The sequence below is a fragment of the Chrysochloris asiatica genome, unplaced genomic scaffold, assembly GCF_000296735.1.
Source record: "Chrysochloris asiatica unplaced genomic scaffold, ChrAsi1.0 scaffold00127, whole genome shotgun sequence".
Classification (NCBI taxonomy): Eukaryota; Metazoa; Chordata; class Mammalia; order Afrosoricida; family Chrysochloridae; genus Chrysochloris; species Chrysochloris asiatica.
In genome coordinates this window covers 3,506,194-3,529,397 of record NW_006408645.1, presented here as the reverse complement: position 1 = coordinate 3,529,397, position 23,204 = coordinate 3,506,194, and the positions used below count along the sequence as shown (strand labels likewise).

The window sequence follows — 23,204 nt, the reverse complement described above, 5'->3', positions numbered from 1 at the left end:
GGGCGGCCGCCGCGTCACGCACCCATGGACTGCCCGGCCATCATCACCCAGGTGACCAACCCCAAAGAGGACGAGGGTCGGACGCCCGGCGCCTCCGAGAAAGGTAAGCAGGGGCGCGGGCGAGGCGGGTTGCTGCGGGCCGGGGGAGTTTGCGGCTGTGCTCTCTCGCGGGGCGGGGGCGGGGGCTGCGCCTGCCAGAGAGGGTGCATAGGGGTGGGAGTGTGTGTGCAATTGATGGAAAGGGTGCGCGGGGGTGGTGGTGCGCCCCTGCCAGAGGAGGCAAATGTGTGCGCCTACAGGAGAGGTTGTGTGTGCCTCCTAACATAGTGTGAGTGTGTGTGTGTGTGCATGCGCGGACATGGAAGGTGTGAAGGTGTGTGTGCATCTAACCCGCAGGTTGTGAGTGTGTGTTTGTGCGTGCATAACAGAGAAGTTGTGAATGTGTGTGTGTATGTGTGCACCTAACAGATTGTGAGAGCAGCGTTGTGTGCCTGAGAGGTTGTGTATGTGTGCATGCACTTGGTATGTTGTGTGTGCATGTATGTAGGTGTGTACATGGAGGTTGTAAGGATGTGTATAAGCACCTAACAGAAAGGTTGAGAATGTCTGTTTCCCTGACAGACTGAGTTTGTGGATGTATCTGAGAGGTTGTGAAGTGTGTGTGTATGTTTGCCTGCAAAGAGGTTGCATGTATTCACTTCGGACAGAGTTTGTGTGTTTATATGTGTATGATTCTGTGTCTCCACCACTCAGTTGGCAGATTGAATGTGTTGACTGGAAGGAGGTATGTTTATGTACTCACAGGCAGGAAGGTCTGTGTGCCTGACCCAGAGCTGGTGTGTGCAGCTGGCTGTGTTTGCCTCTGTTGGTATGTGTGCACAGACAGTGAGACCACGTGCCTGGGTGTATTTAGTTGGTTGTGCAAGTGCTGAAGGAGAGGAGTGGTGGAGGGGACAGTGCTGAGCCATTCCTGAGTCTCCCTTCTTGGCTCCTGGCTGTCTTGATGCCATCAGCCTGCTGGGAGGACCTGCTCCAACTTGGGCGTCCTTAGAGATCTGTGCAAGACCTCTGCTGCAGTACCTTGTTTAATTTTGGCACATTTTGGCCTTTTCCTGTTTCCTTCCGGCTGTGTTTCTTCATGTTTCTGCTCCTCTGAGATTTGATATCCCCTCCTCTCTCTTGAGCCCTGCTCAGTGTCCATATAGAGTCCTGAGGCTTACATTGATTGTTTGGAGGGTCAAAGAATCTGGCTCTTTTCATTCTGGTAACTAAAGCTTGCCCCGTTCTGCCATGAACCTTGCAAACACCTAGACTGAGGTCAGGAGCGGCTCACCCTCCCAAGGCCATTGCCAAGCCAAGTGTGGGAAAGAGTCTATTTTTTCCATGGGATGCCACCCTTGCCTTGCCGGTGGGTGAGGTATCAAATCCTTGCTTAGAAGGGGGTGGCACTCAGTTACCTCTCTGTAAGCATGAACAACAGGGGCAAGTCCCTCAGAGAAATGCAATGGGCTATCAGAGGTACCCGCAGTTTTGGGGATTTTTCAAATCATGTGTGCTTTTGTTGGCAATAAACATTGTGTGTGTCTGCAGACTTGTTTTATTTTGTGTAAAATTAGAATTCAAATTCTTCCAGGCATTTCGCAGTATCTTACAAGTGGGCTAAAAAAAATTGTGCTAGAGAGTGCTCTGGAGTCCTGGTGTGGTGCAGTGAGTTAATGCACCAAACTGCAAAGTTGGTTTGATCTACAAGGTCAGTTATTCAGGCTCACCGCCTGCTCCTTGGAAAAGGTATTCAGGGTCGCTGTGTGTCGGAACCAACTCTCTGGCTCTTAACAATAGCAACAAAGAGTGCTTCAGGTGAATCCTCTTGTCTCCCTGGGGCCTATGTAGCCACTCCTTAAAGGATCTGGGCATCTGGCCTCTCTGCTGTGGGGCTGTCAGCTTTGGGGTCCTGTATGTTGGATTCTGGGCTGAGCGTAAGCCCTCAGGGAGAGTTTGGTAGGAGGCTTCAGAGGGCCTTGATGCCTGTGCTCCTTGCCTGCTGTGGATTGAGTGAATGCTTTGTGTGATGCTTTGCCAGAGAGAATCCATAGCCTCTTGTTAGGAGAGGTGTGGCATAAAGCAGGGAAATATTTGTCAGCCCTCAGCCCCCACTCCAGGAGCACGAGCTTTGCCTACTTTCCTTTCCTATAGCTGCTAGGATTTTTAAAGCAAAGAGTTGATCTATGAAAACCATGTGCAAATACTCAAGAAAGGCGCTTGTGCTATTTAACTTATTTGCACTGCTTTTCTGTGCCAATCTTTTATTATCTGTAATAGCCTGTTTTCTTTGTTTTTCAGTGTTAGATTGGTTGGTGGTTAACATGAAGGGAATTCTTCACCTGCTGCTCTGGGGTGGAGTGTGGCTAATAGGTCCTTCTTGCTGGAACATTCAAATCCTACACAATTTTGTTTTTCACTTTGAAAAATGGAAATAATTTTGGTGAACTGCAGTGCAACAGTAAACTTTAGAGTTGAACTTTGGAACAACTTCTTCAGATTCATAAACAAGTTTGGCAGTATTTCTAGATAGAGTAGTACGTTTATGTCTTCAGACAGGCTCAAACTTCATCACACAATTTTACGTTCATATCAACACATATAAGCATTTTGTTTTTAAATATTGGGCCTGAGATGTTTTAAGGTGTTTGGGGTTTTTTTTTTGGTGTATGTGTGTGCCTCTGTGTGTGATAGAAAAACTGTTGGTTTATAAAAGTTTACTGTTATCATATATTCTGTAAAATGGGACTAACAATGATTGAGTTGGGTTTGGTGCGAAGGTTTAAAGTGTAATGATGTATATTAAGGACTGTGCCTGGTTAACCAGCATGTCTCTGTTGCATAAATCTTTTTCTTATGTATAGATTCGCAAAGGAAGTGCTAAGAATGGGTTATAGTATTTCACATGAGTTGAATTCTTTCTTGACACATTGCCACACAGTGGTGCACCATTCGGGGGTGACTGTCACTGTCGGTTTGGTCTGCAGAGTAAGATTCCTTTCTGACAGTTGAGTTTGATTTGATTGATAGTGTAAAGATGCAGCAACAGATTTTCCTGTAAGTTTAACTCAGTTTACTTTGCTATTGGAAATTTCCTTTTACAGATCAGTACAAAAAAAAATCACACAACACAGTAGAAAAGTAGACAGAATGGCCAATAAATGTATGAAATGATGTTCAATTTCATCGGAAACGTTTTAATGAACTTGCTTGGTGAAAAAATATATATAAATGACTGATGATAGTAAGAAAAGATATTGGGCAATACTTTTGTGAGAAACTAACATGAGTGCAGACTCCGTTGAGAGTAATTTAGTGCTGAATCAGTCAGAAATGCATTTGGCTGCAAGTAACAGAAAACCAGACTTACTGTGGCTTAAACCAACAGGAGTTTATTCTTCTCACATAATAAGCAATTTGGAGATAACCCGCTGCCGAATTTGGCTCAATAGCTCATTGGTGTCAGGGCCGACACTACTATGATTCTCTTGGTTGTCCCTCATGTCACAGCATGGCTACCATCTCTCAAAACACTGTATGTACATTGACGGCAGGAAAAAGAGACTACGCCAGTCCTGTATGTCCCTTTTGAAAGCAAAACACTACTAGAAGTCCTCCTCCCCGCCTCAAGCAAACGTGCTAATGCTTAATTGCCCACACTAGGACATAGGCTACTTCTGGCTGCTGTTGCTGCGGGCTGTCAAGACAGTTCAAACTCATAGCAGCTCTGTGTAGTGTTTCAGAGGCTGTAAATCTTTCCAGGAGCAGAAGGCCCTGTCTGTCTTCCTCAGAGTGGCTTGTGGACTTGAACTTCATGCAACTTAGCAGCCCAACTCATAACCTACTACACTACCTGGGCTCCTTGTTGTTGTTAAGTGCATTTGTGTCAGTTCTGAATCATAACCACTCTATATATGAGAAGGTGCTGGTGAATTTGAACTGCCGACCTTGTGGTTCAAACCAACCTTGCAGTCCAGTGCTGATCCTGCAGAGCCACACCAGAAGTCCAGGTCACCTCTGGCTGCTAATAAATCAAGGAGAGTATCCAGCTTTTCCAGCTTTTGTAGCTGAAAGAAGGAGAGGAGAGAAAATGGGTGAGAAGAGGTGCCCAGCCAATCAACAATGTTGAACACACCGTCAAAACCCAAGTTCTACTTCGTGGTCTCTATCATAGAGAAACATTCTGCCGTGGAGTTAGTTTTGACTCATGGCGACCCTGTAATGGGTCATAGTGGCTGGTGGGTTTGAACCTTTGACCTTGTGGTTAGCAGTCCACCTACAGTGCCATGCTCTAGAAACATCCTAAGTGTCAATTAATAGAAGATATGAAGAGTTGTAAGGAAGCTTGGTAACATAATGAGTTATGTATTGGGCTGTTAGCTGCAAGGTCAGCATTTCGAATCCTCCAACTGCTTCATGGGAGAAAGATGAGGCTTTCTGCTCCCATAAAGATTTACAACCCTTGAAACTCTGGAAAAATAGCAGTAGTACCTGCAGCAGCATGAACACATGTGAGCTAGATTTTAGCTAACTTTTGTTTTGTTTGTTTGTGTGTGTATGTTTATTGAAAAAGTTTTTGTTGTGAATTGAGTGAAAGTTTACAGGGCAGATCATCAGTTTTACATATATCAGTTTTACACATCATATACTTTGTTTCAGTACAATGATTATAATCACCTCCATGAACTATTATCATTTAACAGTATTTCTCTGTATTCATTTTAGCTCCTTTTAAAAACAAAAACAAAAACAACACTCAGGCATATATAATAATTTAAACCACTAAAGGCATTCTGCAAGCCTACCTCCTGGCTGCCAGCTCTCAGTCCCTCTCTTTACATGAATCTAGAATCCTCCGCTGCTCCCTTTCTCCATGTCCTCATCTCTGCCGCCATCTCTGGTGTCGGTGCTTCTCTGGATAGGGTCCTGTTTTCCGCTTGTGCTCTTCTCCCCTAATGGTCCTAGGGTCCTCTGTTTCTGGACTGTAAGATTAACTATTCCCCTGTTTTTGTTACAAAACTTCTACCTTTACAATTGTGACAGTCACAATTAGTCATATGACAATTACTCACTGTTGACTCCTAAGAATCTTATCCCCATCTTCTTTTCACCAGACCCAACTAGACAAGATGAAATCTGTTCAATGGGTACTCTATCTTCCCCCACAAACTCTTAAACTAAACTCCCTCTTGAAAACTTGTAAGCCAGTCACTTCGTGCCCTTATTGCCCCTTCATTTTAGGTAGCCAATGTCTAAGTTGCCCGTCCCTATCTATTCTGTGTACAGAGAGGATAGCATTGATACTTGATGTGAAGACTTCTTCCTTCTCTGTTAGTATTTAGAGTAACTACCACTCTGAGTATAGGTCAGGTTCATATAGCAATATATACCCTTGTTTCCTTTATCAAAAATTGTTTTTTTTTATCTTCTTCTAGTCGAGTTCTGATATCAAGCCATTGAGGCTAGGTCAAATAGGCACTATCTGTAAGTTTGGGTGTTCTTGTGTGTCTCCCCTTACTTCATGTCAACTGGATGCTTCATTCTCAGCTTTAGCCCTCTGTGGCTATGTCCTTGTCCATAAGCTCAGGTGTCCCCAGGCCTCACCACACTTTGGACCAACCAGCCCTTTATCTTCTCTCTCTCATCTCCAGGTCCACGGGAGTCAGTGGACTGTGGTTGAACTCAGCCCATTTCTTCATTGCTGCCTTTCCCCCTCTTCCACTCAACAGTAGACCATTGTGGTTGCCAGCAAGCTTACATGTCTGCTCATGTGTTCCCTCTGAGTGTCAGTCTTAGAGGGGTTTGTCCTGAAGGAACTTGATTGCTTGCCTTGATGGCTTCCCAGCGAACAACTTGCTTATTTTTGTAGAAGCCAATCATACTGCCATTTTTGTGTTGGATTTTTCCTGCTGATCTTTCTTTGAAGATGTATCTTCTGTTACTCTAGCTGTTCCAGGCTGGTCTGCTTGTCCTTTCTAGTGGGCATGCCCCCCCTCAGAAGGTTCTAGATGGGGCTCAGGATGCCTCCTAAGGTCCTATACACTGTGAAGGCTCTGCAAGAGGCTTATTTCACTGGGCAAGTTGTAGAACCTCCTTTAGGGTTTCCAATCAGTTATAAACTGAAGACGGACTTGCAAGCTTTCTGTAACCATGTTTCCCGACATTCCTTTCTATCCCACTCAAGTGTCTATTTTACAATAGCGTGCAAAGGAAACCAATATTCATAAGACAATCCAGCATCTTAGTATTATTTCCCCTCTTAAGATTATTTAGCTAACTTTTTAAATTAGTTTAAAGATAATTATACATTCTCATCAATACCATAGAATACATTAGGCACTTGAAAAGATATAAACATACGGGCATGGCAATTTACAAGATATTTTAAAGAAAAAACAAAACGTGAAGAACAGTAGAGTCCTGGTGTGTATCTATATGGTAAGCACTGGACTACAAGACCAGTTTAAACAGCAAGGCAGCAGTTCAACCCCATTATCCACACCATGGAAGCCCTATACGGAGTCACTGTAAGTCAGAACCGACTCGAGGACACATAACAACAGGGTAAATAGTATCAACCTAACTTCGTTTAAAAAAAAAAAGTCCCACACATACACAGTTGTACATATATCTAGAAATGCACAGGAAAAAAATCTTCAAGGAGGTACTTCAAACTGATAACGACAACAACAAAAATGTACACACTGCCATCCAGTCAATTTCGACTCATAGCTAGCTACCCTCTAGGACTGCATACAGCTGCTGCTTAGGGTTTCTGAGACTGTAAACCTTTCTGGGAATAGACTGCTTCATCTTTTTCCCACAGCTTGGCACTCAGCCAACTGTGCCACAGTGATTATCTCCAAGGGAGGGAACTCAGGTGAAAAGTGGAGGAGCAATTTTATCTTTTTGTTTAAATATTAACGAAAATGTATTTGTGTTTTATTTTTGAACTTTTTGAATAAAAATAGAAAATTTCCGTAGCTGCTTCTTGTGTTATTTGCTGTTGAGTGGGTCCTGTATAGGGTTTTCGAGGAGTGGCTGGTGAACTTGAACCACTGATCTTGTGGTTCAAACTGATTTTGCAATCCAGCGCATTAACTCACAGTGCCACACCAGGAGGGAAATAAACAATTTAAGGGAATTGAACAGCAATAAAATAACACAAAACCTTTCAATGAAGCTGCAGTATTAGCAAGAACTTAGTATCAACTGTATGTCAACAGTTCTTTTGTAAGTTAATATAAGTTCCTCCATGAGACTTCTGTAGGCAAATTTGTTTTGGCAGATATTTGGGCCCAAGATGCTTGGTATGTTTCCTCCAAATGTTTGCAACATGTAAATTTCACTCAGAAGCCTTTAACCTTTGGGCTGCTAACAAAATCATAGCATAAAGAGACTTTTCTTGGAAATAATAATTATTTCAGATGACAGATGTGAACATATTTGAACTAGATTTCAGTTAACTTTTGTAATTAAACTTTTTTTTTAAAGGTAATTATATAGTCACATGCAGTTGTAAGAAATCCTACAGAGAGATCCTCTATCTTTTTACCCATTACCCCTCTCAATGATAGCATCTTGCAAAACTAGAATACAATATCCAGTATTTAATAGTCAAGATTGAGGAAAAGCCTATCACCACAAAGATCCCTCACCTCTCGTGTTGTTGTTGTTGTTAGGTGCCATCCAGTCATTTCTGATTCATAGCGAATGAAACACTGCCTGATCCTGCGCCATCCTCGCGACTGTTGTTATGCTTGAGCCAATTGCTGCTGCCGTTAGACCTTTACATTTTGTTGGAGGTCTTCCTCTTTTTCTCTGACCCTCCACTTCACCAAGCATGATGTCCTTCTCCAAGGACTGGTCCCTCTTAATAACATGTCTGAAGGATGAGCGACAAAGTCTTGCCATCCTGACTTCTAAGAAGCATTCTGCCTGTACTTCTTCTAAGACAGGTTTGTTTGTTCTGGCAATCCACGATATTTTTAACATTCTTCTCCAGCACTTTTTGTAGCCACACCCATTTCTTTGATCGTCATCATTGCTTCCCTCCTATCCCCAACTCCCTCCTTAACTCAGGGTAACCATTAGTCTGTCTTCCATTTCTAGAATTTTGTCATTTCAGGGAAAAGGTCAGTATGTGATCTTTTTGAAATGACTTCTTTTTGCAAGGTATACTTCTCTGATGATTCATCCAGATTCGTTTACATATCAGTAGTTTGGAGCAAAGGCATGTGAAGGAAAATCAAGACTCAAGCAAACAAGTAGTCCAAAGGACTAATGGTCCAAATGAATCACAGCTTCCTCTAACTGGAGACCAGAAGAACTAGATGGTGCCCAGCTCTACTACTGACCCCTCTGACCAAGATCACAAAAGAAGGACCCAGTTAGAATGGGTCAAAAAATATAGCAAAATTAAAATAAAAACAGCAAACAGACTTACTAGGTTGGATGACTAGAGGAATCCCTGGGACTGTTGCCCTGAGACAATTTGAAACAAAAGACGCCCCCAAAGGCTATCTTTCAGCCAAATAATAAACAGGACTATAAAACAAAACCATAGCATCCCTGAAGATTGTGCGCCTTAGAAAATCAACTGTGTGAAACCCAAAAGCAACATTGGCCCAAAATCAAAGATGAGAAGATGGAGGGAAACCTGCAGAACAGAAATGGAGAACTAAGGCAGAACTGGAGAGAGTGCAGACACGTGGCGGGGATTACAACCAATGTCACAGATTAATTATATGAACTATTGATTGGAAAGGAGTCCTGATGTTGATCAGCACTGGACAGCTAAACACAAGATCAGCGGTTCAAACCCACCAGCTGATTCTTGGAAATCCTATATAGGGTCTCTCTAAGTTAGAACTGACTTGATGGTACTTAGCTGAGTGGAGACAGAAATCCAAGTTGGGCTTCATGGTCTCCACTGATAACACCGGTGAAGAGGTTCAGAGTGAAAGTTCCTGCTTCCTACTTGGCCTTCTCTGACACCACCCTGGCAGAGGTAATGGGGTGCCTCATTGCACCCTGGTGAGGATGGAATTTCTGGGAACAACTCAACTTTTGCTGGCATACATGAGGATAGAGCAATAGTCGTAGTCGTCTCTGTGGCTACAGTAGAATGGTTATTGTCTTTTGGCGTTTTTTGCATTGCTAGACTTGGTTTTTGTCTACAAGGACTTTTTCTTCCTTTGTCTAGAGAGTCATTTTTTGTTGCGTCTTTTTTGTCTACACCTGTTGGTGCTTCCCCATAGTTGGGTTTTTTTTCAGCTTCAAGTCTAGAGTTGTTGGTAGTTGCCGTCGGTTGATTCCAACTCATGGAGACCCCATGTGTGTTGAGCTACTCCATAGTGTTTTCAGGGTTGTGACCTTCTGGAAACAGATCACATGGCCCGTCTTTGAGGCACCTCTGGGTGAGTTCATACTGCCAACCTTATGGCTAGTATCTGAGTGTTCAACCATTTGCATTCCCTCAAGTCTGGGATATATGAGGCAAAAGGAAAACTCAGTGAACTCACCACCATGTCATTCGTCAGGCTCCGAAGTCTTTAGCTAGTCTGCCTTCTTCTTGCCAACTTTCAAAGTCTTTCTATGTTGGGCCTATGTGTATATGTGTACATATGGATAATGTCCAGAGTTTATAGTTGTACTTAGTGAGATGGGTAGGGACAGGTACATCTACTCCATCTTCCTGATAACAGAAGTCACTTGAGTAATTTTTTTTAAATGTTTTAATTGCGATTTGGGTGAAAGTTTTCAGAGCAAATTGGTTTTTCATTCAACAATTCATACACTATACCTCACATACAGAGACACACACATCAAGTATCAGAGTCTACTTCTTGGTATGACAAATGAATTTCAACAGAAATTTGGATGTTCAGGGTCGCTATGAGTCGGAACCAACACCATGGCACATAACCACCACCACCCCACCAAGTAGCGTGTAGTCCTGGTGTGGCGCTGTGGGTTAATGCATCAGACTGCAAAGTTATTTGAACTGCAAGATCGATGGTTCAAGCTCACCAGCTGCTCCTTGGAAATCCCATACAGGGTCACTATGGGTCAGAATCAACTCAACGGCACTTAACAACAACAAGTAGCGAAGTGGTTATGAGTCGGGCTGCTAATCCACAGCAGTTCTGTGGGAGAAAGATGAGGCTTTCTGCTCCGGTAAAGATTTACAGCCTCGGAAACCCTGTACAGGGTCGCTATGAGTCGGAACCGACTCCACGGCACATAACCACCACCACCAAGGAGCATTTTGTGACGTTGATTGTAATCCCCACAATATAACAATATTCCTCTCACTTTCTCTCTGTATTTACTGTTTCCATTTATTTTTCAGTCCAGTCCCTTCATTCTGAACTTTCTACCTGGAATATGCTGCCCTTTTGATCGTCTATCGTTGATTGTTCTAACGAACGTGTACCTTCCTTGTGGTATTATTCACATTATAATCCTGTCTATTGTTTGGCTGAAAGTTGAGTTATAGGAGTGGCTTAAAGGGTTAAAAGATGACTAAGGTCTGTAGTCTCTAAGGTTCCACCAGTTTCTATAAGATCAGTTAGTCTTTTATTATTATGAGTTTTGTTTCACATTTTTCTCCTTCTCTATCCAGGATCGTCTCTTTTGATCCCTTTCAGAGTGGTCTGCAGTGGTAGCTAGGCACCATCCAATTCTCATCTCATGGGCCTGGAGGCTGGGGTTCCTGTGGTTCATTAGTCCTTTGGACTAATTGTTTCCACGGGTCTTTTTAGTTGCTGCTGGTTTTCACTCTTCTTTGCTTCAGATGGGGAAATCCCAGTAATGGCACCGTAGATGGCCACTCACAAGCTTTTTCTTAAAGACCCCAGTTGCTTCTCACCAAAGTACGATGTAGAATATTGTCCTTGTGGACTGTGTTGTGCCATTTGACCTTGGTGTTCCCCAAGACACTGGCATTTCTTTCACTTGTGTTTGGTTGTGGTTAAGAAGTTTTCACAACTTTGCCCCCTGTATGCTCTACTATTTGCTGTTATTAGCTGCCATCAAGTTGGTTCCAACTCATACAGACCCTGTATAGGATTCCTGAGGCTTTACATCTCTGTGAGAGCAGAAAGTCTTATCTTTCTCCTGCATGCTTTACTATACACATTACAGCACATAAAATAAATACATAGGTAGAAATATTCTCCATCAAACCTACATGTAGCTCCATTTGCCTTTCCCACCTACGTTTAGCTTGAGTATTGGAAAAGTATCTGATTTTTCATTATATTTCTTAATGATGAGAAGATGCATTTAAATAAATAGGAATGTCTTCATGGAGTTTTTTCTCTTTTGATTTAGCGCATGTGGCCACCAGATCAGGCTTACTGGCTGGTGACTGGAAAAGTGAGCTTCCAGCCTGGGCTGTCTTAGAAACAGGTCTGTGGGCCTCAGACACTTGCCCCAGGTGGAACCAGACTGGAGTGTCCCTGAATGGGGAGGAACTCCATTTGGAATGCAGGGACAAGTCTTCCAGAGGGCTCCACTCAGCTTTAAGTGGAATTGTATTGTAAATGACCTTTTTCTTTTTGGTGATGTTTGGGCAGTTTTCACCAGGTACTTCCAGCCAAGAAATTGACGACCACAAATGATTCTAGGTCTAAATAGATGCAAATAAACAGATATTTTAAAACTTTTGGTTATTTTCATTTTTTCTTTACTTTCTTTAAAAAGGAATCCCAGTGGCACTATGGGTTAAGTGTTGGTTGCCAACTTAAAAGTAGATGATTCAAGTGGACCAGGTGCTCTTTGAGACAAAGATGTGCCAGCCTTAGAGACTTTGGGGACAGTTCTGCTCTGACCTGTGGGTCGCTGTGAGCTGGCATCCCTTCAGCAGCACTGCATTGTTTCACTTGCTTTAACGGTACTGTACAATGCCAAGGCCAGCAGCATCTGTCATTGTTGTTGTTAAGGGCCATTGAGTCAGTTCTGGCTGTTAAAAAAGGGAGTGAAAGAATTGTTGGGTAATGCTGAAGGTGTATTATGTACCTTAGAATATATTTTTCAGATCTTAAATCCTGACTTATCAGACATTCTTAAAGTTCAGTATTTTTAATTGGGTAGTGGAAACTGTTCATGTGCTTAGCTGCTAAAGAAAAAAGTTGTAAGTTCAAGACCACCAAGAGGTATCTCAGAAAAAAGGCCTGGTCATCGATGCTGAAAAATGAGCCAGGGAAAACCATGTGGACACACGTAGGGTCTCATGAATCAGAATCAACTTGACAGAATGTAATCTTTTCTTTGTGGTGCTGTTGGAAAATGCACTGGACCGCAAAGTCAGTTTGTACCATAAGGCCAGAGGTCCAAATTCACTAGCCACTCCTTGGAAATTCTATACCGGGTTGCTGTGAGTTGGAACTGATTTGACAGCGCATAACAACAACAACAATCTTTTCTTTGAAAAATCTACTTTCTTTAAGGGATTCTTCTTTTGTTTTTCCTTTAGTGCCTTCACATACAGGTTCCTGTTTCTTTGGTTTTATTAATACAGATGCATAGTCAGTACTTTATGAAAAATAAAATTCAGCAAATATTCACCTTTATGGCTTTGAAATACATTGTATAATGTATTTACAATGTATTTCAAAACTGCTTGCAGCACTGGATTGGGATGTGGATGTTTTTGTATTTGGGATCAAGACTGAAAACACTGGTGGTATAGTTTTCTGAAACCAGGACCTAACAAACAGTGGTCTTTATGGATGCTAAGGATTATGTAACCACCTAAGTAACAGTTCATTTTGATTCTGAGTAGCTCCTTCAAGTTAAAAACTGAAAGGTTTCTTTGTAATTATAATTTACATTAAGGCTATTTGCCAAAATGTTTAAAAATTCCTAAGACTCAAAGCAGTTAAAAAACTAGAGAGAAATGGCTTACCATTAAATGACTGATGCTGTTTTTACCTTTCAAAATTAGTATTTATTCTAAGCTTTTAGTGTTTCCGGGTGTTTTGATGAACATACTGCTCCACCTTGTCAACATAGCTTGAATAAATATAGCCTTTTAGTACCAGAGAGAAGCCAGTGTTCGTAAGAATGAGAAGCCGTATTGTGCTTTAAATTGTATATAATAATCTCTCTCTCTGCATTCTGATCAGGATTCAGCTTTTATGCTTAGCATGTCATAAATTTGTTCTAAGTAGTTGACACACTTATGTGCAAGTCAGAAACCATTGACTATAATTCCAAAGACTAGTCAGAGCCATATTTTCTTTCCCCATTTTAAGAAAACCTACCATATTCATCTTTGTTTTGGTTAGAACAGTACACTTGAGAGCAGTCATCAAACAAGTTAACTCCAAGGTCAGCAGTTCAAACCCACCAGCCATTCCAAGTGAGAAAAATGAGGCTGTTTGCTCTCATAAAGATTTAACAGTCTCTGAAGCCCTATATAGGCTTGCTGTTAGTCAGAATCGACTTAATGGCAGTGGAGTTTTTTTTTGTTGTTGTTGTTTATTAACCCTATGAAAGTGTGTAAGCACTTTTTGGTGACCCTTAATTTTCCTACTCCCTGGTTTACCTTGTATCACTGCCACAGGCCTGACTTCTGTCCTTGAATATATTTTTTAAGTTTAACTTTTTTATTGAGGTAAATTTACATGCAATACAAATCACTGTTTTTTGGGTATAGCCCAAGGTTACTGTTTTGTAAGTTTTGACAGCTGTGTAACCACCCCCACAAGTGAACTGTCACCTCGAGTATTTCTTCTGCCCCTTTCAATGATCCTCGCTCATGCTCAATCCTCTTAATCTTCCTTCTGGTTTTGCCTTTTCCAGAATGTCATATGAATCAATTCATACAGTACGTAGTCTTCAATGGTTTTGAAATTCATCTAGGTGGTTTCATGTGTGAAAATTCCAGTAAAAGTTTTTTGTCAACACTTGGTATTGTCATTGTTTGTGTGTGGTAGTCATTCCAGTGGGTTGTCTGGTTGTATCTTGAGGAAATGTATTTCGTGTTTCCCTAATAATGGAAGGTACTGAGAGTTTTCTCTTGTGCTTATTTGCCATTTACATTACCATCTTCAGTGATGTGTCAGTTCAAGCTGTTACCGCCACCCCCCCCCCTTTTTATTTGGTGTTTAAAAATAATTATTTTTGAGTTTTGAGGATTCTGTTTATATTTTAGTTACAGATCTTTTGTCAAATATTTGCTTTGCAAATATTTCCTCCTTGTCTTTGGTTTGTATTTTCATTGTCTCCATGATGTCTTTTGAGGAGCAGAAATTTCTAACTTGGATGAAGGTCCACTTCATTAAAGTTTTTTCTTGTATAGATCATTCTTATGATGTCATCGCCAAAGAATTCTTTGCTAACTCAAAGTTACAAAGATTGTCTCCTATGGTTTTCTTTTAGAAATGAAAGAGAAGCGCAGATGGACATTTAGGTCTATAATCCATTTTGAATTGGTTTTTGTATTAGGTATGGATTTAAGTTTGTGTTTTCATATGTATTTCTAATAGTTTAAGCATTACTTGCTGAAAATATCTTTTTTGTTATTATTATTACTTTTGATCCTTTATTTAAAAGTAATTCATGCTATACGAGGGGGCTTTAATCGCTTGTGGACAAATTCCATTGTCTTTTAATTCCATTTTTTTCTACAAACATTTTGAGGACCATTATGTGTGCAGGTCTATTTCTGGATTCATTTGTTTCTCTTCTTGAATTTTGATCAGTCTCCTTAAGGTGAAGTGATATTAAACTTAGTGTAGTACTTATTCTCCCTCAGAAGTCTATTGGTGGTGGTGGGTATGTGCTGTGGGGTTGGTTCCGACTCATGGTGACCCTGCTCAGTGTTTCTGAGGCTGTCAATCTTTTAAGGAGCAGAAAGCTTCATCTTTTTCTCACGGAACAGCTGGTAGTTTCGAACTGTTGACCTTGGGGTTATCAGTCGAACTCATAACCACTACACTACCAGAGCTCCTTAGAAGTCAATTACTGGTCCTGATTTTAGCAGAAGAGAAAACCAAGACATCTGACTGTATGGCAAGGCAGATACACTCTGCATTTTACCCTGAGAGGGCTGTTGAAAGCCAAGACCTAAGACATTCTATTCTACATTTTGACTTTGGGAACTTGTCCAAACAGATTATGTAGATTACCTATCATTTTTCAGGTTTAAAATTAGGGCAGAACATTTTCTTCTTAATGTTGAATATCATTCTGTAGAAAGTTGATGCAAAAGTAGACGTTAAGATAAATAAGCATTTGCAGTTAATGTATAGTCCTGTTTATTGTTGTTAAGTGCCGTGGAGTCTGTTCAGACTAATAGTGACCCTGTATAGGCTTTCTCCTGTTGCTGAGTGCTGTTGAGTCAGTTCTGATTCATAGCGACCCTGTATAGGGTTCCAAGGAGCAGCTGCTGAGCTTTAACTGCCAACCTTGAGGTTCAAACCAACCTTGCAGTCCAGCGTATGAACTCACAGTAGCACACCAGGGTTTCTGGGGCTTTTAAAAATCTTTGTAGGAGCAGAAAGCCTCATATCTCTCCCATGGAGCAACTGGTGGGTTCAAACCGCCAACCTTGTGGTTTGAAGTCCAGTGCTTATCCTTTGGAGCCACCATGCTCTCCATAGTCTCCCATGTTGTTATTAAGTGCCACTGAGTCAATTCTGACTCATAGCGACCCTGGATAGGGTTATCAAGGGAACAGCTGGTGGTTTGAACTGCCTACCTTATGGTTTGCAATCCAGTGCTAATCCTACTATGTCATAACAGAAATCCTGTAGTTTCCAATAGTTACAAACAAAACAAAAAACAAGTTGAATCCTCTGCCATCAAGTTGATTCTAACTCATAACAATCCTATCTATAGGGTTTCTGAGATTATAAATCTTCATGGGAGCAGACAGCCTCATCTTTCTCCCATAGAACAGCTGGTGGATTTGAACTGCTGACCTTGTGATTAGCAGACCAAGACCTAATCCACAGGACCACCAGTGCTTCTTAAAATAGTGACTATCTTGATGGGTCTAAGATAATAGAGTAGAACTAGAATAGAAATAAATGTGCTGAAGCCTCAACTCAGCAGAGAGGGCCTAGATACTTGAGAGCATGTGGAACCCATTTCAGGCTGTCCACAAATGCCTGCAGAAAATATCTTCAGTGATTATACTACTGAAACAAATGAGCAAAGCTGGGTGGGATTTCTGTCACTCAAGAAATAGCTTGAGTTCCATCATCACCAGGTAAAACAAATGAAACTTTCCTGAAAATAAGACACTCATCCAGGAGTATGGCCCAGTTTGTATAGAGATCATAATTCTGTTTTGCCACTAAGATATCACTTAGGAAATAATGTAGAGGTGACCAGTGTCTGAGTTTATAGAGACTGAGAAAATGACCCTCAGTGTTTTCTAACTCCCTTCTTAGCCTCCCTCTAGGCTATCTGTTGGATATGCATTGCGCAGTTCCTCACTGTTTCCTTGGTGCTCTCTAGATGAAATGTGGTGTTTCACAGCCCCTCACTGACTGACTCCAGACCACCTTCCATGCCATACTGAACCATTTGCTGAGCCCATACATACTGGGCTTGTGCTGATTCCTCTTCCTGGGATGCCTTTTCCCCTGTGTGCCTGATGGATCCTAAGTTACCCTCTAAGATCCAACTCAAGTTCTCGCAACATCTTCCTGTACTCCCTGAGCAGAATGCAGCAAAGTATGATGCTTAAGGGACTGGGTTTGAATCCCCACTCCATCACTTATGAGTTGTATGAACTTGGACAGGCTCCAGCTCTCTGAGCCATGTTTCATAGTAGTAAAGACCTAATAGGATTAAATAAAATTTACATAAACATTTGTTGTTGTTGTTAAGTGCCGTGGAGTCGGTTCCGACTCATAGCGACCTTACACAGGGTTTCCAAGCCTATAAATCTTTACGGGAGCAGAACGCCTCACCTTTCTCCCGTGGAACCGCTGGTAGTTTTTATGTAAATTTATTTCTGTAATATGCTATTATTGTTTTTAATATTATCTCTAATTTACTCAGTAAACATATATTAAGTAGCCACTCTGTGCCATTCAACCAGGTACTTGTGATGCACAGGTAAACACGACCTGCTCACCATACTTGATGTATTCAGACACAGTGCTTTAATAAAAGGGTACACAAAATGCCATGAAAGCTACCATTTATTATTTGACTACTATATACCAAGATGACACGATTAAGCACTCAGCTGCTAACTAAAAGATCTGCAGTTCAAACCCACCAGCAGCTTCACAGGAGAAAAGACCATGTGATCTGCTCCCGTAAAGATGACAACCTCAGAAACCCTATGGGACAGTTCTTTTCTGTCATACAGAGTCACTATGACTTGGAATTGTCTTGGTGACATACAACAACACCCTATGCCAAGTAGGTAATATGTATGTCTCATTTCATCCCCTAACAACCTTAAGATGTAGCTATATAATACCCAGGGCTCTGCCAAGGAAAACTGAGACTTAGAGAGGTGAAATAACTTGCGTATGGTATGAATGTGTGCTGTCAAATGGTAGAGCCAAGAGTTAAAAACCTTGTCTGTCTGACTCTAAAGTTTGGTTCTGACTCCTAGCAACCTTGTGCAGGGTTTCTGAGGCTGTAAATCTTTATGGGCGCAGAAAGCGTCATCTTTCTCTTGTGGAGCTGCTGGTGGATTGGCATTACTGACCTTGCGGTTATCCACCCACTTCCTAACCCACTGTGCCACCAGGGCTCCTATATGGAGACTTCTCACAGGCTTTTGAGATTTACACCTAGAAAGACAGCAACCATGTTTTTCCAGAAGCTGTTTCTATCTGCTTCTGCCTGAGGCAGCGTATTAAAGGATAAACTCTAGGGCTGGTCCAAGATGACAGGCCACATTTTCTTGTTGTTCTGCTATTTCTGTAACCGATTCAGTTGCCTTGAGTCTTGCTGTTAATTCTTAATCCTTTTTGGATTGACTTGTGTACTCGAAATACTGGGAATGAGAGGCGTTAAAGGCCAAGAACCCAGAAGCATTTACCTCTAAAAGGTGAACAGGTCTCACGCTGATTACTTACACACTACTTCTACTTATGTCACTAGAGAAAAATGGTATTTTAAAATGTCTTTAAAAAGAAAAGATGTTAAGGGGATGCTTGAAGATGCTTGAATTCCATTGTTTTGGTCTGAATTCTTAGTTGTGAACCGTAGAATCCAATTAAAACTATTATAAACAGAAAACGGTTTGTCAAAGAATCTTTTTAAGTGGCTTGTAGATTGGGTTAGGCTGCTTTAGAACCAGGAAAAATTCTCAGCTACCCCATGGAACTATTCTAGTGAAAAATACTGCAGCTTCCACCTGTTCATGATTCGTGTTAGACGCATCGTTCTAACAATACTTGTTCTTCTTTAAATATAGGGCATCTAACAACAACCACCGCTAGAAATCAGAAGAAGTCAATTCTGAGAGGCACACTTGATTCTCTTTAGGTATATACTCTTTTGAGGAGCAGGAAACAAAATACTAGGTAAATAAATTAAGCCCTACGCATACAATGAGGCAATATAGACCAACAGACTTCTTACCTTCCTCACTGGGGACTTAGCCTCAATTTACATTCATCCACCACCCACCTCGCTGGCTGGAGTTGTTATGACTGGGGTCGTTATGACGCTAACCAGGTTTCATTGGTGCCTCCAGACTAAGATGGACTGGGAAGAAAGTCCTGGGCAGCTGCTTCCCAAATCAGCCAATGAAAATCATAATGAATCACATTGGTCAGATCTGCAACCATTATGTGGTGGTTCCGGAGCAGCCATTGCTTTGTTCCATTCCAGATGGGTTCATAATGAGTTGGGGACCCACTCAACAGCAGCTAACAACAATATAAGGAATGTAGCCACGTCTCTCACCCTGGTAAAACTCAAACATATAAATATTGAACAAAAGAGTGAGTTTCCTAATCACACATACAGTATGATGCCATATATATAAAGTTGGAGCACTTGTGAAAATAGTGTCTATATAGTGTCTATACACATATGTGTGTATAGAATTGTGCTGTTGGAGGAAAATACTAAAAGTGCCATGGACTGCCAAAAGAACCAATAGGTCTGTTTTGGAAGAAGTGCAGCCAGAGTGCTCCTTGGAGGCCAGGATGGCTAAGCTTTGTCTCTCCTACTTTGGACATATTGTCCGGAGGGAACAGTCGCTGGAGAAGGATGTCATGCTGGGTAAGATGGAGGGTCAGAAAAAAAGAGGAAGACCCCCAATGAGATGGATCAGCCAGGTGGCATCATTGATGGCGTCAAGTGTGGCAGCGGTAGTGAGGTTGGCCCAGGATCAGACATTGTTTCATTCTGCTGTGCATGGGGTCGCTATGAGTCGGTTCCAACTCGATGGCACCTGACAACAACAACAACAACAATGCACATATGTAGTACAACTGTACTTGTTCCTATTAGGTGCTATGGAGTCAGTTCCGACTCAGTGACCCTGTCACAGCAGAAGGAAACACTGCCTAGTCCCGGGTCATCCTCACAATCGTGCGTGAGCCCCTTGCTGCTGCCACATTCGTGATAGTGGTTATTTCTGATGTGAGAGGAAAGGAAGTGGGATCAGGGAGGGACTTTCATTTATATTTTTAATGCCTTTTTTTTTTTCTGAACTATATTGTTCAGACAGATATAATGAACCTTCTGCATGTAATAGGACTGAATAGTTGGATAGTCTAATATATAGCAATTTTTTATGTATTGGACTACCTAATTACTTCTTTGTACTTCTCTGTGTGTTTAGATATTTCATAATTAAACATATTAATCCTGAAGTGTTAGGTAATTAAAACAAAAAAAAAATTGCCTCCTTTACATAAAGATGAATTTAAAACACGTGGTTAGAAAATGCGTTTATTGAATTTAGTTGGTTCTTCTCCCACTAGGAGAATATTCAGAAAGATAGCCAAAAACTACGTGGTCACTAAGCTTTCCAAAGTGGGATCAAGTGATCTTCAGCGCTCACTCAGTCTGTGCCAGGTATACAGGCTGGAGCCAGATCACACCCCAGTCCTATTATATTTCTCTCAGGTGACCTTCCAAAGGATGTCGTGAGTGCTTGGTCCAGAGCCAGGTTCACTTTGTGTAGAGTACTAACCACTAAAGTCCATGCTAGTTTAAAATGTTCTATTTACAAATGTGTTGCCAAATAGCATGGGTGCCATCAAAGCATTGGTTTGCTTGATACGCCAATTCTACCCTGTTATCATGGGAATTTATTTTGGGAAGAAGGAACTGAAATGTTTAGTCAAGCCCTTTGTACTAAGCATAGTAAAATCATATTGGAAGGAGAACAAAGAAGTGTGTGCCATGAAAAATCAAGAGGAGTCATCTTAAATGAAATCCAACTGAAAAGTATTTGAAGAGCTGGGGCATCCCTAATGGAAAGGCCTTCACTAAGGCTTTGAACTGGTGGGATTTTCAGTTAGACTGGGACCCTGGTTGCCCCTGGTCTAGACTGCCTCCAGTGAAAGAATTTTTAACCTGCAATCTACAGATGACCAAGTATGAATAAAATTCTGGGGGTCCATGAACTCAACTGTTGTTGTTGTTGTTAAGTACCATGGAGTTGGTTCCCATTCATACTGACCCTGCACAGGGCTTCTGACGCTGTAAATCTTTATGGGAGCAGAATGCCTCATCTTTCTTCCAAGGAACAGTTGGTAGTTTTGAACTGCCAACCTTGAAGTTAGCAGCCCAATTCGTAACCGCTACGCTACCAGAGCTCCTTATGAACTCAATAGGAAAAGGTTTTACATCATAATTTTCATTGACCTCCAAATTTTTGTATTTTTCTCAGTTACGAATGTAGGTAGCAAAACCAGCCTCGTATTAGCTGTTCCTGTGATTTTATCATCATGTTCAAAAGAGATTGGCCTGTGATTTTCCTTTTTTTAAATGTCCTTGTGAGGTATCTGTATCAAAGTTTTTATTGTCTTCAAAAAACAAGTTGGGTGAATGGTCTATTTTCATATTCTATTCTCTGAAAGAGTTTGTATAGGATTGCTCTTATGTTTGTCATAAGTACATTGGGGAGTCCTGATTGCCACTGTAGGTGAATGTACCAGACTGCAAAGCCATTTGAATTGTAAGGTTGGCGGTTCAAACTCACCAGCTGTGCCTGGGAAACCCTATACAAGGTCGCTATGGGTCAGAATCGACTTGACGGCACTTAACAACAACAGAGTACGTTGGGGAGGCCCTTTGGGTCATGGAGTTTCTTTGTGGGAAAGTTTTCAAATATAGATTTAATTTATTTATTAGATATGACTAGTCAGATATTCTGTTTTTTCTTGAATCAATTTTGATAGGTTTCTTTTTCCTAGCAACTTGTTCATTTCATAATAATTTCCCAAAAGAATGGGCAAAAGTTGCTAGAAATATCCTCTTGTCTTATAATGTGTGTAGGATCTGTAATGCTGCCCTCTTTTTAATTCTTGATATTATTTAGGTAAAACTTTTAAAACATTCACAAAACTCAGGGTTAGGGAATGGCCCCATCAGTACAAGTTTAATTAATACAGCCTTTCTGGAAGAGTGTTCGGCAGTGTTTATCGAGCATGAAATAGTTATGTATTTTATCCAACAACCCATTTTAAGGATGTGACCATAAATAGATAATCTTGCAAATGAAAAAATATTCAATACAGAAAAAGAAAGTGGGGGGACAGATCAATGGGATCAGAGATGTAATTATATTATTTACTAGAATTCTTTGTGGTTCCTTGGTGGTTCAACCTTACATGCAGAAGTTGTTCTTCTTGTTAAGTACCATTGTTGTTGTTGTTGTTGTTGTTAGGTGCTGTCATGTCAGTACCAACTCATAGTAATCTTGTGTATAACAGAACGAAGCACTGCCCAATCCTGCGTCAACCTCACAGTCCATCTGTGCCTTCCCATCTAGTGGGGGTATTCCTCTTTTTTGTGAGCCTCCACTTTACCAAACATGATACCCTTCTCCAGGGACTGGCCCCTCCTGATAATATGTCTGTGGAGTTGATTCCAATTCATAGTGACCCTGTATAGCGTTTCCGTGGCTGAGTACCTTTGCAGGAGCAGACAGTTTTTCCACGTAGCATCTGGTGAACCTGAACCACAGACCTTGTGGTTCACACTCCAGTGCTGATCCTGTGAGCCACTGCACTCCCTCACCCTGGGCTCAATTCCCAGCAAGTGCACCTCAAGTGTAGTCACCGCCCAACCGTCAGTGGAGGCTCCGGTGTTGCTGTGATGCTGAACACGTTTCAGTAGAACTTCCAGATTAAGACAGACTAGGAGGAAAGGCCTGGCCATCTGCTTTGGAAAATTAGCCAATGAAAACCTTATGAGTCACAACAGTCCAGTTCCATTGTGCACGGGATCACTATAAATAAGTCAGGAACCAACTTGACAGCAGCTAAGAACAACAGAAGAACTTGTAGTTATAAATCATAGACTGCTGACATGGAAAAATTAACATTGTTGGTTATAAAAAGCCAAGTCACAGACGAGTATATAGAGAAGAGAACATACAGTATAACTTCCAGTGTTGGACTGTACAACCTGTACGTCTATATGTGAATGTGGACTTAGAAAATGATTTGGAAGTATGATCACTGAAACTACTATAGCAATTATATGAATGAAGGGGATGTTGGGTAATAATTACTTTCTTTTTGCTCTTCTGTATCGTTTAAATGTTTACATGAGCATGTGTCATTTCTACAAAAATAGTGAAACTTTCTAAAGAGCTTGGCAGTAAGTAGAAGACAGGAGGGTGTTAGGGAGAGGAGTATCCAAGCATTTTTGCTGCCTGGTGGGAAACAGCCCTGAGAGATGGAGAGCTTGAAGCCATAAGAAAGAAGGGACAATGAACTGAGTAAAGCCCTTAGAAATGCAAGACTGAGACATAGAAGTCAGCTTGTAATGGGCAGGACTTTTCTTTCCAGAAAGGAAGAAAAATGATTGGCGGTATGATTGGTTCAGAACCTGAGAGAAGGAAATAAAAAATGTTCTTAACTCAGGATTTCCAATTGCTTGGTGAAATTGGAGGTAAGACCATTTGCCAAGAATAGGGAAATGAAAGTGGAATGGGGATTTGGGGGGAAATTAGCAAGAGTCTACAATCATATTGACGTTGGGGTGTA

At 41.4% G+C, this 23,204-nt stretch overlaps 1 protein-coding gene across 2 annotated transcripts in view; it reads left to right on the top strand.

The window, feature by feature from the left end:
* The first annotated feature begins 6 nt into the window (after positions 1-6).
* Positions 7-23,204, top strand: part of CTDSPL (CTD (carboxy-terminal domain, RNA polymerase II, polypeptide A) small phosphatase-like) — a 137,956-nt gene continuing 114,758 nt past the window's right edge. Inside the window, exon 1 of one of the 2 annotated variants that reach the window (XM_006869157.1) lies at positions 7-103. In XM_006869157.1, coding sequence (XP_006869219.1) covers positions 25-103 — 79 coding nt within the window. In that variant the 5' untranslated portion in view covers positions 7-24. The remainder of the gene's footprint in view (positions 104-23,204) is intronic. The other variant, XM_006869156.1, reaches the window with a different exon arrangement.